Raw genomic sequence first — 11738 nt, forward strand, 5'->3', positions numbered from 1 at the left:
GTGCCTGTTTGCTAGACTGCACATACAGGGTACATTGGGTATATGTTCCACCCTGCTGTCAGGTGGATTTACGAGCCTGGAGAGAGACTTATTCTGTAAGCACAGTGAAAGAGAATAATTGGCGCAAGCATAGAAAACAGCTTCAGCCCTCACTTAGTTTTTCACCACCACCTTGCCAAATTAGTTATGTCACCTGCAGAATGCACAGGAACTCAATGAGAGGGTGGACATAATATCCTAGACAGGTGAGACTTGTAAATGGCGTGTGTAGCTCAGAGGAATGCATTACAAACTACTGCAGCTAATTATTCAGTCTGTTTTGCATTTGGCCGGGCCGGAAGAGACCTGACAGATCCCATCAGGATGCAGCAGCTTATGCAGGCCAGGGGAAAAGGCCAGATAAGCATTCAGGATCAAAGCTTGATTCATAGCTGCTGTAGGTTGAGGCTCCGGCCTCCTCTTAAAACCTCTTTGGGATCGGTGTCCCGCTAGCGTTCCACTACGACAATATCCGGTGAAATTGCAGAGCACGAAATTCAAATACAAAAACCGTAATATTAAACATGAAAATTCAAGTGTCTTACATCGTTTAAAAGCTTAACTTCTTGTTAATCAAACTGCGTTGTCAGATTTACAAAAAGGCTTTACGGCGAAAGCATAACATACGATTATCTGAGGACAGCACCCCACATCAAAATACTTTTTCAAACCAGCACAGGCGTCACAAAATCCCAAATAGCGATAAAATAAATCACTTACCTTTTTGAAGATCTTCCTCTGTTTGCAATCCCAAGGGTCCCAGCTACACAATGAATGGTTGTTTTGTTCGACAAAGTCCCTCTTTATATCCAAAAAAGTCCTTTTAGTTGGCGCCATTGATTTCATTAATCAACTCGTTCAACATGCATACAAACGAATCCAAAAAGTTACCGGTAACGTTCGTCCATACAAGTCAAACGATGTTTCTAATTAATCCTCAGGTACTCTAATATCTAAATAAACGATACAATTTAAGACGGAGAATAGTATGTTCAATATGCAAGATAAATAACGAAGAGCGCGCACCTCATTCACATGCGGAACAAGACTACTTTTCTAATGAGGGACACCTTGGAAAAACTACAACTACTCGTTCGTTTTTCAAAAAACAAGCCTGAAACCCTCTCTAAAGACTGACATCTAGTGGAAGCCATAGGAACTGCAATCTGGGAGGAATTATTTTGAATATCCCATAGGCTTGCATTGAAATGGCCTGTGACCTCAATAAAAAAACTTCCGGATGGATTCTCCTCGGGTTTTCGCCTGCCATATTAGTTCTGTTATACTCACAGACATTATTTTAACAGTTTTAGAAACTTTAGAGTGTTTTCTATCCAATGCTACCAATTATATGCATAACATCGCTTCTGGGCCTGAGTAACAGGCAGTTTACTTTGGGCACGTCAGTCATCTGGAATTCAGGATACTACCCCCTAGCCTTAAAAAGTGAAGAGGGTAAACTTGGCTTAATGCTGAACTTTTACAATTGGGTTTAGAGGCTGAAATACTGGGTGCCTGTCTGGGCCTCCTGACCTGAAGCCCTATATTAAACACTTTTCTTGTCTGTCTGGTCCCAGGTATAACTTATCTTCTCTCCCCATCTTCACTTTCTCTGTAACATAGCGCTCTAGAAGGTGTAAGGATTCTGTTATAGAACTGGAACTGTTTGACTCACATATCAGTGTTGAACTGTTGAGTGACCATGTGGCTCAGTCTGCCCACATTGTTGCATGATCCAGTTTCTAACGGCTTTCTCCATCTGTTGTTTTTCTAGCCTGAGCGAGAGCTTCTTCATGGTGAAGGGTGCTGCCCTCTTCCTGCAGCAGGGCAGCAGTCCTCAGGGCCAGAAAGCACATCCCCACCACAAACATGCAGGTGAGTACCTACCACACAACCACAGGACAGGACCACATGGGCTGCCATGCAAAGTGGCTAAATGGTCCCAAGACTCAGACTTTGAATTTTTGACATTACTCTATCCATCTTACAGACAGTGTTGTTGTGGTTGTTTTGTCTGGTACTTTGTTGTGTAGTCTGAATGGTCTCTACTTTCTACCTGTTCTCCTGGAAAACTTGAGTTGAGGTGTCTGGCTGATTTATTAGCATGTTCCAGACATGTGTAGCTTAGACAGATTAGTGGTGAAGTAGGCCTACAATAGGCTATGTGGCTGCTGGTAGTGTTCAGTAGTAGGCCTACAATAGGCTATGTGGCTGCTGGTAGTGTTCAGTAGTAGGCCTACAATAGGTTATGTGGCTGCTGGTAGTGTTCAGTAGTAGGCCTACAATAGGTTATGTGGCTGCTGGTAGTGTTCAGTAGTAGGCCTACAATAGGCTATGTGGATGCTGTTACTGTTCAGTAGTAGGCCTACAATAGGCTATGTGGATGCTGGTACTGTTCAGTAGTAGGCCTACAATAGGTTATGTGGATGCTGGTAGTGTTCACTAGTAGGCCTACAATAGGTTATGTGGATGCTGGTAGTGTTCAGTAGTAGGCCTACAATAGCTTATGTGGCTGCTGGTACTGTTCAGTAGTAGGCCTACAATAGGTTATGTGGCTGCTGGTACTGTTCAGTAGTAGGCCTACAATAGGTTATGTGGCTGCTGGTACTGTTCAGTAGTAGGCCTACAATAGGTTATGTGGCTGCTGGTACTGTTCAGTAGTAGGCCTACAATAGGTTATGTGGCTGCTGGTAGTGTTCAGTAGTAGGCCTACAATAGGTTATGTGGCTGCTGGTAGTGTTCAGTAGTAGGCCTACAATAGGCTATGTGGATGCTGTTACTGTTCAGTAGTAGGCCTACAATAGGCTATGTGGATGCTGGTACTGTTCAGTAGTAGGCCTACAATAGGTTATGTGGCTGCTGGTAGTGTTCACTAGTATGCCTACAATAGGTTATGTGGATGCTGGTAGTGTTCACTAGTATGCCTACAATAGGTTATGTGGATGCTGGTAGTGTTCAGTAGTAGGCCTACAATAGGTTATGTGGATGCTGGTAGTGTTCAGTAGTAGGCCTACAATAGGTTATGTGGCTGCTGGTAGTGTTCAGTAGTAGGCCTACAATAGGTTATGTGGATGCTGGTAGTGTTCAGTAGTAGGCCTACAATAGGTTATGTGGCTGCTGGTAGTGTTCAGTAGTAGGCCTACTTGTGTTCCATATCAATCGAAACAGGACACTGAGGGTTTGTCATCTGGCAGTTATCAATGTGGTAGTCATGTATCCGAGAGTCTATTCAAAGCTTCAACGTCATGAAATCCATATGGTATACCATATATAGGGCCTTGTGTTTAGCCACCAGTATTATGTAAAGGATGATATTTCAGGTGTGATTCTGAGGCAGAGGTTTTAATTGGTTAAAGACAAGAACCTGCAGCTGCTCGGGAGAGCTTAGCATGCACTCTCAATATCACTGTTTTTCTCCCCTTTACTTACTGTTGTTCAAGTTTGACTTGTTTCTCATTGTTGTTTTCCTTGTTTAAGTGAATTCAATAGGAATTTGGAATGGTTTGCGTCACCAAGTGAATTGACTGAACTTCAGGACATTCAGGATTGGCTGCTAGCCCGCATTAAGTGTTTGTGTTGGTAGGGAGTTACTGGAGGATGCAGTCATGTGTTTCTTATAGAGGAAGTACTGCCTGTGGAAAATTAATAGGCCAGGTTTTTTCTGGGTTCTTTGCTATGGAACAGAATGTTTTCAAGTAGGATAATCTCCCATGCGTGGACTTTGGGCAACGTATTGGCCTGTAGCCCGCTGCTAGTGAACATTGTGCCGTATTGTAGTTAGAATACTTAGCGGTGCCCTCAGGTTGTGAGCTGACTGATTTCTGATCCACACTGTGCAGTTCCTTCGGTCTGAGAAACAACCATTGTTGGCCAACATCTTGGCTGGCCACAATATTTTCTCAAAGCTGTAACAGTGGCGGGAGATATCTCATGAAAACACTGCCTAGTGAAAAACTTGCAGAACTGCCAGCACAAAAAGAAAGATGCCTGCATGTCAATTGAATTTGGCCTTAACTAAACCAAATGCAGAGATTAGCATTTGTCTCAGTAGATTTATCTCGATCTGACAGTGAGACTGAGTGTCTGAATTGGGCTGAGCTGAGAAACTCCAATAGCCCCTAGCTGTTATGATCCAGAACAGTTGCAGAGTAAAGTACTCACCTACTAATACATGTAAATTAATATATGTCTGAACGTGTCTGCAATATATGTTTGAACGTGCAGAGGAGCAGGGGAACATGTCCAGAGCCAGCGTGCCGCTGACAGCTGTAATTAAAGCTGCCCAGAAGGAGAGGACATAGTTTGTTTGCCAGTCGTCAGAACACCTTGACTGACACATACTTGGCTGCCCCTCTTTACTCATAATCACTGCAGTGATTAGGCTTGTCATTTAACCCCTCGTTATCCAGTAGCTCCCTCTTTGGCTGTCAGCGTCCCAAATGTCTCCCTAAGCCCTATTTAGTGCACTACTTCTTTCGACGAGGGACCATGAGGCTCTGGTTAAATGTAGTGCACTACATATGGAATGCGGTGCTATTTGGTACGTAACCTTTCTCTCACCCCACTTCCTCAGGGGAACTTACGTCAAGCCTGGCATGATTGGCTCAAAACATTCCAACATGACAGAGAAGAAGCTGTGTTTAGGTGTGGTTTTATGGTTAGCTGAGACTGAGTTGTGGGTGATCAATTTGTAGATGACAAGCAGGAAAGTGTCTTTAGCCTGTTGCATGACACTAGCCCATTGTACCTGCACTTACTCACTCACTCAACAATGACATTAAGATGTCATGTGGTATGATGAGTGTTCAGTTTCAAATGTCAAGATTTTTTTTCTAGGACTAATCACATAAAACCATGCTATCTGATAATGGCACTGACCGACCAGGTGTTGTCATGGTTAGTCTTTTAGTATTTATGTTTTATTTTATTCTCTCTCAACAGGAGACTTACCTCAGCACCTGCAGGTGATGATCAACATTCTTCGCTTGGAGGACCGAATCAAACTGGTAAGAGACACACCACGTGCAGTGACTAACCACCTGGCACCATGACATAGGCAAACTGCCTGAATGCTTTTTATTGTGTACTTAAGACTCTCGTTTACTCACTGTAATTATTAGCTCATGAGAACATGTTTGAACGCGCACAGGAGAGCATTACCAAGTGTTTCCATGGTTTCTGTGAAATGAAGAGTTTGTTACCAACCACTATGTTCTCACACTCCATTGGAATTATGCCTCCCATGTATTTACAAACTGTTTTTGACTGAGATAAATTACTTTAGAGGACTGGAATGTGTGTGTGTGTGTGTAATGGTTGGACTGTATGGGTGTTAGGCTCATTTTCCCAGGGTCAGGCTGTGTGTACCATCAATGTTCAGAGTCTATTTGTATTACTTAATCAGGTTGACATGTTGGTAGAGGTGGATGGACATGTAGCGGCATGTAGCGGCATGTAGCAGCCTAGTTGTTGGTGTGAAAGAGTTGATGAAGCTGTCGTGTCCTCTGCTACAGGCGGTGCGGTTGGAGAGTGCCTGGTCAGACAGAGTGCGTTACATGGTGGTGGTGTACACCAGCGGACGACAGGACACAGAGGAGAACATCCTGCTGGGCATAGACTTCAGCAACAAGGACAGGTGTGTATGGGTCTGGGCCGGCTCGTGTGTCTGCTCACTTGCTATGGTCGTCTTTGATGCAGATGTTAGACCCTTGTTGTAGCAGCATCTCCATTTGAAGTTGTTTTGGAACGTAAAACCAGATGTTGTGTTGATCTGCTGGGAACGTGTCTGTGTGTGTTGTTCCCAGCAAAAGCTGCTCCGTTGGCATGGTGCTGCCTCTGTGGAGTGACACCAAGATCCATCTGGATGGAGACGGGTGAGTGAGTCCCCCATAGAGATACAACTATTCTATATCTGTCCCATCAGTCAGGCAGCCCCCTGCTGTCCATTCAGGGGAGAAACAGCTCTGTTTGGTTAAAACTGTAATAACTTGAATACCTGTACAGAAAAGGATACTGAGCTTAATACAGGTATCACCTTCTCCTTTCACACAGCCTAATGACCTAAAATGACTTGTGTTTTGATAGAGCCAGTTATGTTGAAGTAGTGGTTACTGGGTGTTAATCAGTGTGTGATCAGGGAGGGTCATCGCCTGTCTTGTCTCCCTCAGGGGTTTCAGTGTGAACACAGTGAGCCGGAATCATGTCTTCAAACCTGTGTCTGTACAGGCCATGTGGTGAGTATACAACCGTAGGAATGACTGCTTAATACATTGTTGTTATTGAAGCAATACCACATCAATGAATTGGCTGCTGACTTGAGAACACACTGTTGAGGCATTTCCATACTGACTCACTTTGCCGTCTAGTGGGGTAGAGATGCAGGTGCATGCAACAATAAATCAATCAAATGTATTTTATAAAGCTCTTTTTACATCAGCAGTTGTCACAAAGTGCTTTACAGATATACAGTTTAAAATGCATGCCATTCATTCATGTGAATCAGCTCAATACACATTAAAAGCTTATAGGTCGAAAATACTGCACCTCTTTTCTCCCAGATTAACAAATATGGTTGATTAAAGATTAATTGACCCACTATTGACCAGTGTCTCTTTCTAACCCTTGTCCCAGGTCGGCTTTGCAGATCCTCCACAAGGTGTGTGAGGTGTCCCGCAGGTACAACTACTTCCCTGGGGGCATGGCCCTTACCTGGATGGGCTTTTATGAGAGCTGCATCGCCTCGGAGCAGAGCTGCATCAATGAGTGGAATGCCATGAGAGACCTGGAGACCTTGAGGCCTGACTCCCCCACCATGTTTGTTGACAAGTGAGTCAACAGAAATTGCCAATGAATATAAAATAACTATACCTGCTTGTCGAACATCTCATTCCAAAATCATTAGCATTAATATGGAGTTGATACCCCTTTGCTGTTATAACTGCCTCCACTCTTCTGGGAAGGCTTTCCACTAGATGTTGGAACATTGCTGCAGGGACTTGCTTCCATTCAGCCACGGGCATTATTGAGGTCAAGCACTGATGTTGAGCAATTAGGCTTTGCTTGCAGTCGGCGTTCCAATTCATCCCAAAGGTGTTCGATGGGGTTGAGGTCAGGGCTCTGTGCAGGCCAGTCAAGTTCTTCCACACCGATCTCGACAAAGCATTTCTGTATGGACCTCGCTTTGTGCACTGGGGCATTGTCATGCTGAAACAGGAAAGGGCCTTCCGCTAACTGTTGCCACAAAGTTGGAAGCACAGACACTATACAATGTAATTGTATGCTGTAGCGTTAAGATTTCCCTTCACTGGAACTAAGGGGTCAAGCCCAAACCAAGAAAACAGCCTAGACCATTATTCCTCCACCAAACTTTACAGTTGGCACAATGCATTGAGGCAGGTAGCATTCTCCTGGCATCCGCCAAACCCAGATTCGTCCGTCGGACTGCAGATGATGAAGCATGAGAGAATAGCCGAATCCACTAATTCCACTGCTCCAGAGTCCAATGGCGGCGAGCTTTACACCACTCCAGCCGATGCTTAGCATTGCAAATGGTGATCTTAGGCTTGTGTGCGGTTGCTCAGCCATGGAAACCCATTTCATGAAGATACAGACGAACAGTTCTTGTGCTGATGTTGCTTCCAGAGGCAGTTTGGAACTCGGTAGTGAGTGTTTGCATCTGAGGACAGACGATTTTTACGCACCTCAGCACTCTGTGGTCCTGTTCTGTGAGCTTGTGTGGCCTACCAGATGCAGATGCAAAGGCGGTGACCCGTTCCTGTAGGTTCATGCTCTACAACATTCGCAGAGTACGACCCTGCCTCACACAGGAAGCGGCGCAGGTCCTAATCCAGGCACTTGTCATCTCCCGTCTGGATTACTGCAACTCGCTGTTGGCTGGGCTCCCTGCCTGTGCCATTAAACCCCTACAACTCATCCAGAACGCCGCAGCCCGTCTGGTGTTCAACCTTCCCAAGTTCTCTCAAGTCACCCCGCTCCTCCGCTCTCTCCACTGGCTTCCAGTTGAAGCTCGCATCCGCTACAAGACCATGGTGCTTGCCTACGGAGCTGTGAGGGGAACGGCACCTCCGTACCTTCAGGCTCTGATCAGGCCCTACACCCAAACAAGGGCACTGCGTTCATCCACCTCTGGCCTGCTCGCCTCCCTACCTCTGAGGAAGTACAGTTCCCGCTCAACCCAGTCAAAACTGTTCGCTGCTCTGGCACCCCAATGGTGGAACAAACACCCTCACGACGCCAGGTCAGCGGAGTCAATCACCACCTTCCGGAGACACCTGAAACCCCACCTCTTTAAGAAATACCTAGGATAGGATAAAGTAATCCTTCTAACCCCCCCCCCCCCCCCCCCTTAAAAGAGTTAGATGCACTATTGTAAAGTGGTTGTTCCACTGGATATCATAAGGTGAATGCACCAATTTGTAAGTCGCTCTGGATAAGAGCGTCTGCTAAATGACTTAAATGTAAATGTACCACTTCGCGGCTGAGCCGTTTTTGCTCCTAAACATTTCCACTTCACAATAACAGCACTTACAGTTGACCGGGGCAGCTCTAGCAGGAATTTGACGAACTGACTTGTTGGAAAGGTGACATCCTATGACGGTGCCATATTGAAAGTCTCTGAGCTCTTCAGTAAGGCCATTCTACTGCCAATGTTTGTCTATTGAGATTGCATGGCTGTGTGCTCGATTTTATACACCTGTCAGTAACAGATGTGGTTGAAATAGCCGAATCCACTCATTTGAAGTGGAGTCGACATACTTTTGTATATATAGTGTATATGAAATGTGTGCTGGTCCTGGAGGGCTGCTGGTTCTGACTGACCCTTTGACAGAGAGTAGAGTAGTGTGCTGATGAAACCTCTGCGTTTGTGTCCGCTGATGCAGGCCCACAGAGAGGGAGCGGACCGAGTGCCTTATCAAAGCCAAACTCCGAAGCATCATGATGTTCCAGGATCTGGAGAATGTCACCTCTAAACAGGTGAACAGAGGGGAGACATGAACATGAACTGCGTGCCATCTCTTTATAGTGTACTACTTTGACCAGGGACCACTGAATAGGGTGTCATTTAGGATGAAGTATTAAAAATAAACATATTTTTAATACAGCCTTAATGACTTGTAGTGTAGTCTTCAGGCAATTTCGGTCTGACATTATTTATATATTTGAAACCGTAATCAGTAATATTACAAGGAGAAACGGTAGAATATAAAATGGTTGGGAGTTAATGACTGTGCTGTCCCGTCAGATCCGAACAAAGCTGGAGCAGCATATGAGCTGTAACCTGATGCAGTACAAGGAGTTCATTGACAATGAGATGCTGCTGATCCTGGGCCAGATGGACAAGGCAACACTCATCTTTGACCACCTCTACTTGGTTAGTCACCTGGCAACATTTTCCCATCCAGAACTGCTTGGCAATGCTCAAACTCTGGCCTGTTCCCATATCTGTTTGTGTTCTTGCAAACACTGTTGTTGTCATTGGCATGACAACGAGTGACAAGAAGCACAAGCAGACTGGCATTCGAGCTACTCAAACTCTGCTTAATCTGATTGATCGAGTACATTTTAGAGTTTCTCATTGGTTGAGATAGGATCTATTTGTCTCAATGAGATTTGGCCTACTGAAGCCATGGTATTTGGTTGATACTGCTAGCAGAGAAGTACCCTGGAAGAGCAACATTTGGACAGCCCATCGCTATAAATGTCATAACTATATGTTAAGTCTAACATTTTTCCACATTTGTTTGCAGGGATCTGAATGGAATGCCTCCAATCTGGAGGAGCTTCAGGACACTGGGTAAATAAATTTAGCCTTTTGCTAGCTTCCAAACATTTCTATTCGATAAAATTTATTATTTATTGGCTCATGTGGACTTGTATATATATTTTTTGGGCTCAAAGGTTGTCATGATAAAACCCTAATCTATAAAACATTGGTCATTGGTATGTCAGGATATTATGAGGATAGTGTCTGTCTGTCTGTCTTCATGCAATAACCGTCTCCTTACCAGGGTGGGCTATATCCTCAACGTCACCAGGGAGATAGATAACTTCTTCCCAGGAACATTCTCCTACCACAACATACGGGTCTATGACGAGGAGACTACAGACCTGCTGGCCCACTGGAACGAGACTTACAACTTCATTGTTAAAGCAAAGTAAGTCCTGTTAGACTTGAAACAGGTAAGAGTGACCGAAGGACAGAGATAGCGAGAGACAGAGCTGATAAAGCAAGCAATTTTTTACCATTACACACTCCTGTGTAATACTCTTTTTATTCACACATATAGATAGGTGGCTCTTATATTTACTATCATCGTGGTACTTACTATCTTTCTGCTGCTTTCAAATGAGGTACAGTAATAGTAGCTTCCAGAGAACTGTGAGTGACTTGACTGGAATGTAATTAAAGTGACACGAGGCTGTGTGCCACTGTCTGTGATCAAGTTGTCCTAGAGAAGGGAGCTGAAGATGGTTACCACTAGCAACCCAAAGGCTGTCATTATCTTCGTCTGAGTGACAGAACTAGCAGAGGATTCTACTCTGATTTTCCTAACTACTCTGCATTCATGTTGCGTTAACCCTACCAGGAAAAACCACTCCAAGTGTCTGGTCCACTGTAAGATGGGCGTCAGCCGCTCGGCCTCCACCGTTATTGCCTACGCCATGAAGGAGTATGGTTGGTCGCTGGAGAAGGCCTACAACTTTGTCAAGCAGAAGAGAAGCATCACACGGCCCAACGCAGGCTTCATGAGACAGCTGGCTGAGTACGAAGGCATCCTGGACGCCAGGTACAGTCACACTACGCCCTCTGTAATTACCATAGCCCAGATCGACTAGGGAAGCCCAGCAAGGGATCAAAGCACTGAAATACGGCCCTAGGTTATAGATTTTTCTGTATGTTATGTGTAGTATCTGAGAGTATCTCCCATGCTCCTCCTTACCTCCCTTTTGTCCACTTTCAGTAAGCAACGTCACAACAAGCTGTGGCGTCCCGACCATCCCGACCCAGACTGCGACCTCCCTGAGGGCCAGCAGGCCCAGTGCTGTGGGAGGGAGGACCCAGGTAATCAAACCCCTGAACCGGTGATGTCCCCCTGCTGTGAGGAGGCTCTGGGGGAGAAGGGGGCGGTACGTCCCCTCTCCCCCTGCAGGATGGTCAGTCTGGAAGTGGACCCCGCCTACAACAACTACTACTTTCGCAGGCTGTCTGACTCGGCCCTGGACAGTGACCCCTCCACGCCGGTGCGCGCTCCGCCCCTCCTGGACATGGAGCGAGTCTTCATAGAGATAGAGGACGTGGAGCGGGACGCCCTGCTGGATGACGAGGCCTTTGGGGGGCGAGAAGGCCTTACCCACTTTGGTCAGGCTGGGGAGGGGACAGCGGCCCAGACTTGCTGCCGAGGACCAGAGCCCCTGGAGGAGCTGCGCCTACGTCTGGAGTTCAGCACCGTGGAGGAGGAGGACGAGGAGGAGGCGCAGAAAGAGGAGGCAGAGATGGAGGCACTAGCAGAGCCAGGAGGAAGAGGGGAGAGTGCAGGACGAGGGGATGGTGAAGGAGAGGTGGAGATGGTTCAGGAAGAGGAGGGAGAGAAGGAAGGCAATGGGCTGGACCTGGTAACCCTGAACCAGAACTCCAACAATAACAACCACTTTAATACCCTGTTCAGCCTCAATGTAAG

At 45.9% G+C, this 11738-nt stretch overlaps 1 protein-coding gene across 3 annotated transcripts in view; it reads left to right on the top strand.

Annotated features, from left to right (window-relative positions):
* LOC139545343 (protein phosphatase Slingshot homolog 1-like) overlaps positions 1-11738 on the top strand; it is a 75338-nt gene that overhangs the window by 58081 nt on the left and 5519 nt on the right. For 2 of the 3 annotated variants that reach the window (XM_071353002.1, XM_071353004.1), the window contains 12 exons: positions 1814-1914; positions 4981-5045; positions 5553-5674; positions 5844-5912; positions 6207-6272; positions 6670-6864; positions 8940-9033; positions 9302-9430; positions 9807-9853; positions 10068-10214; positions 10647-10847; positions 11022-11733. In XM_071353002.1, the coding sequence (XP_071209103.1) occupies positions 1814-1914; positions 4981-5045; positions 5553-5674; positions 5844-5912; positions 6207-6272; positions 6670-6864; positions 8940-9033; positions 9302-9430; positions 9807-9853; positions 10068-10214; positions 10647-10847; positions 11022-11733 (1948 nt within the window). The remainder of the gene's footprint in view (positions 1-1813; positions 1915-4980; positions 5046-5552; positions 5675-5843; positions 5913-6206; positions 6273-6669; positions 6865-8939; positions 9034-9301; positions 9431-9806; positions 9854-10067; positions 10215-10646; positions 10848-11021; positions 11734-11738) is intronic. The other variant, XM_071353003.1, reaches the window with a different exon arrangement.

Source organism: Salvelinus alpinus, chromosome 19 (genome assembly GCF_045679555.1).
Source record: "Salvelinus alpinus chromosome 19, SLU_Salpinus.1, whole genome shotgun sequence".
Lineage (NCBI taxonomy): Eukaryota > Metazoa > Chordata > Actinopteri > Salmoniformes > Salmonidae > Salvelinus > Salvelinus alpinus.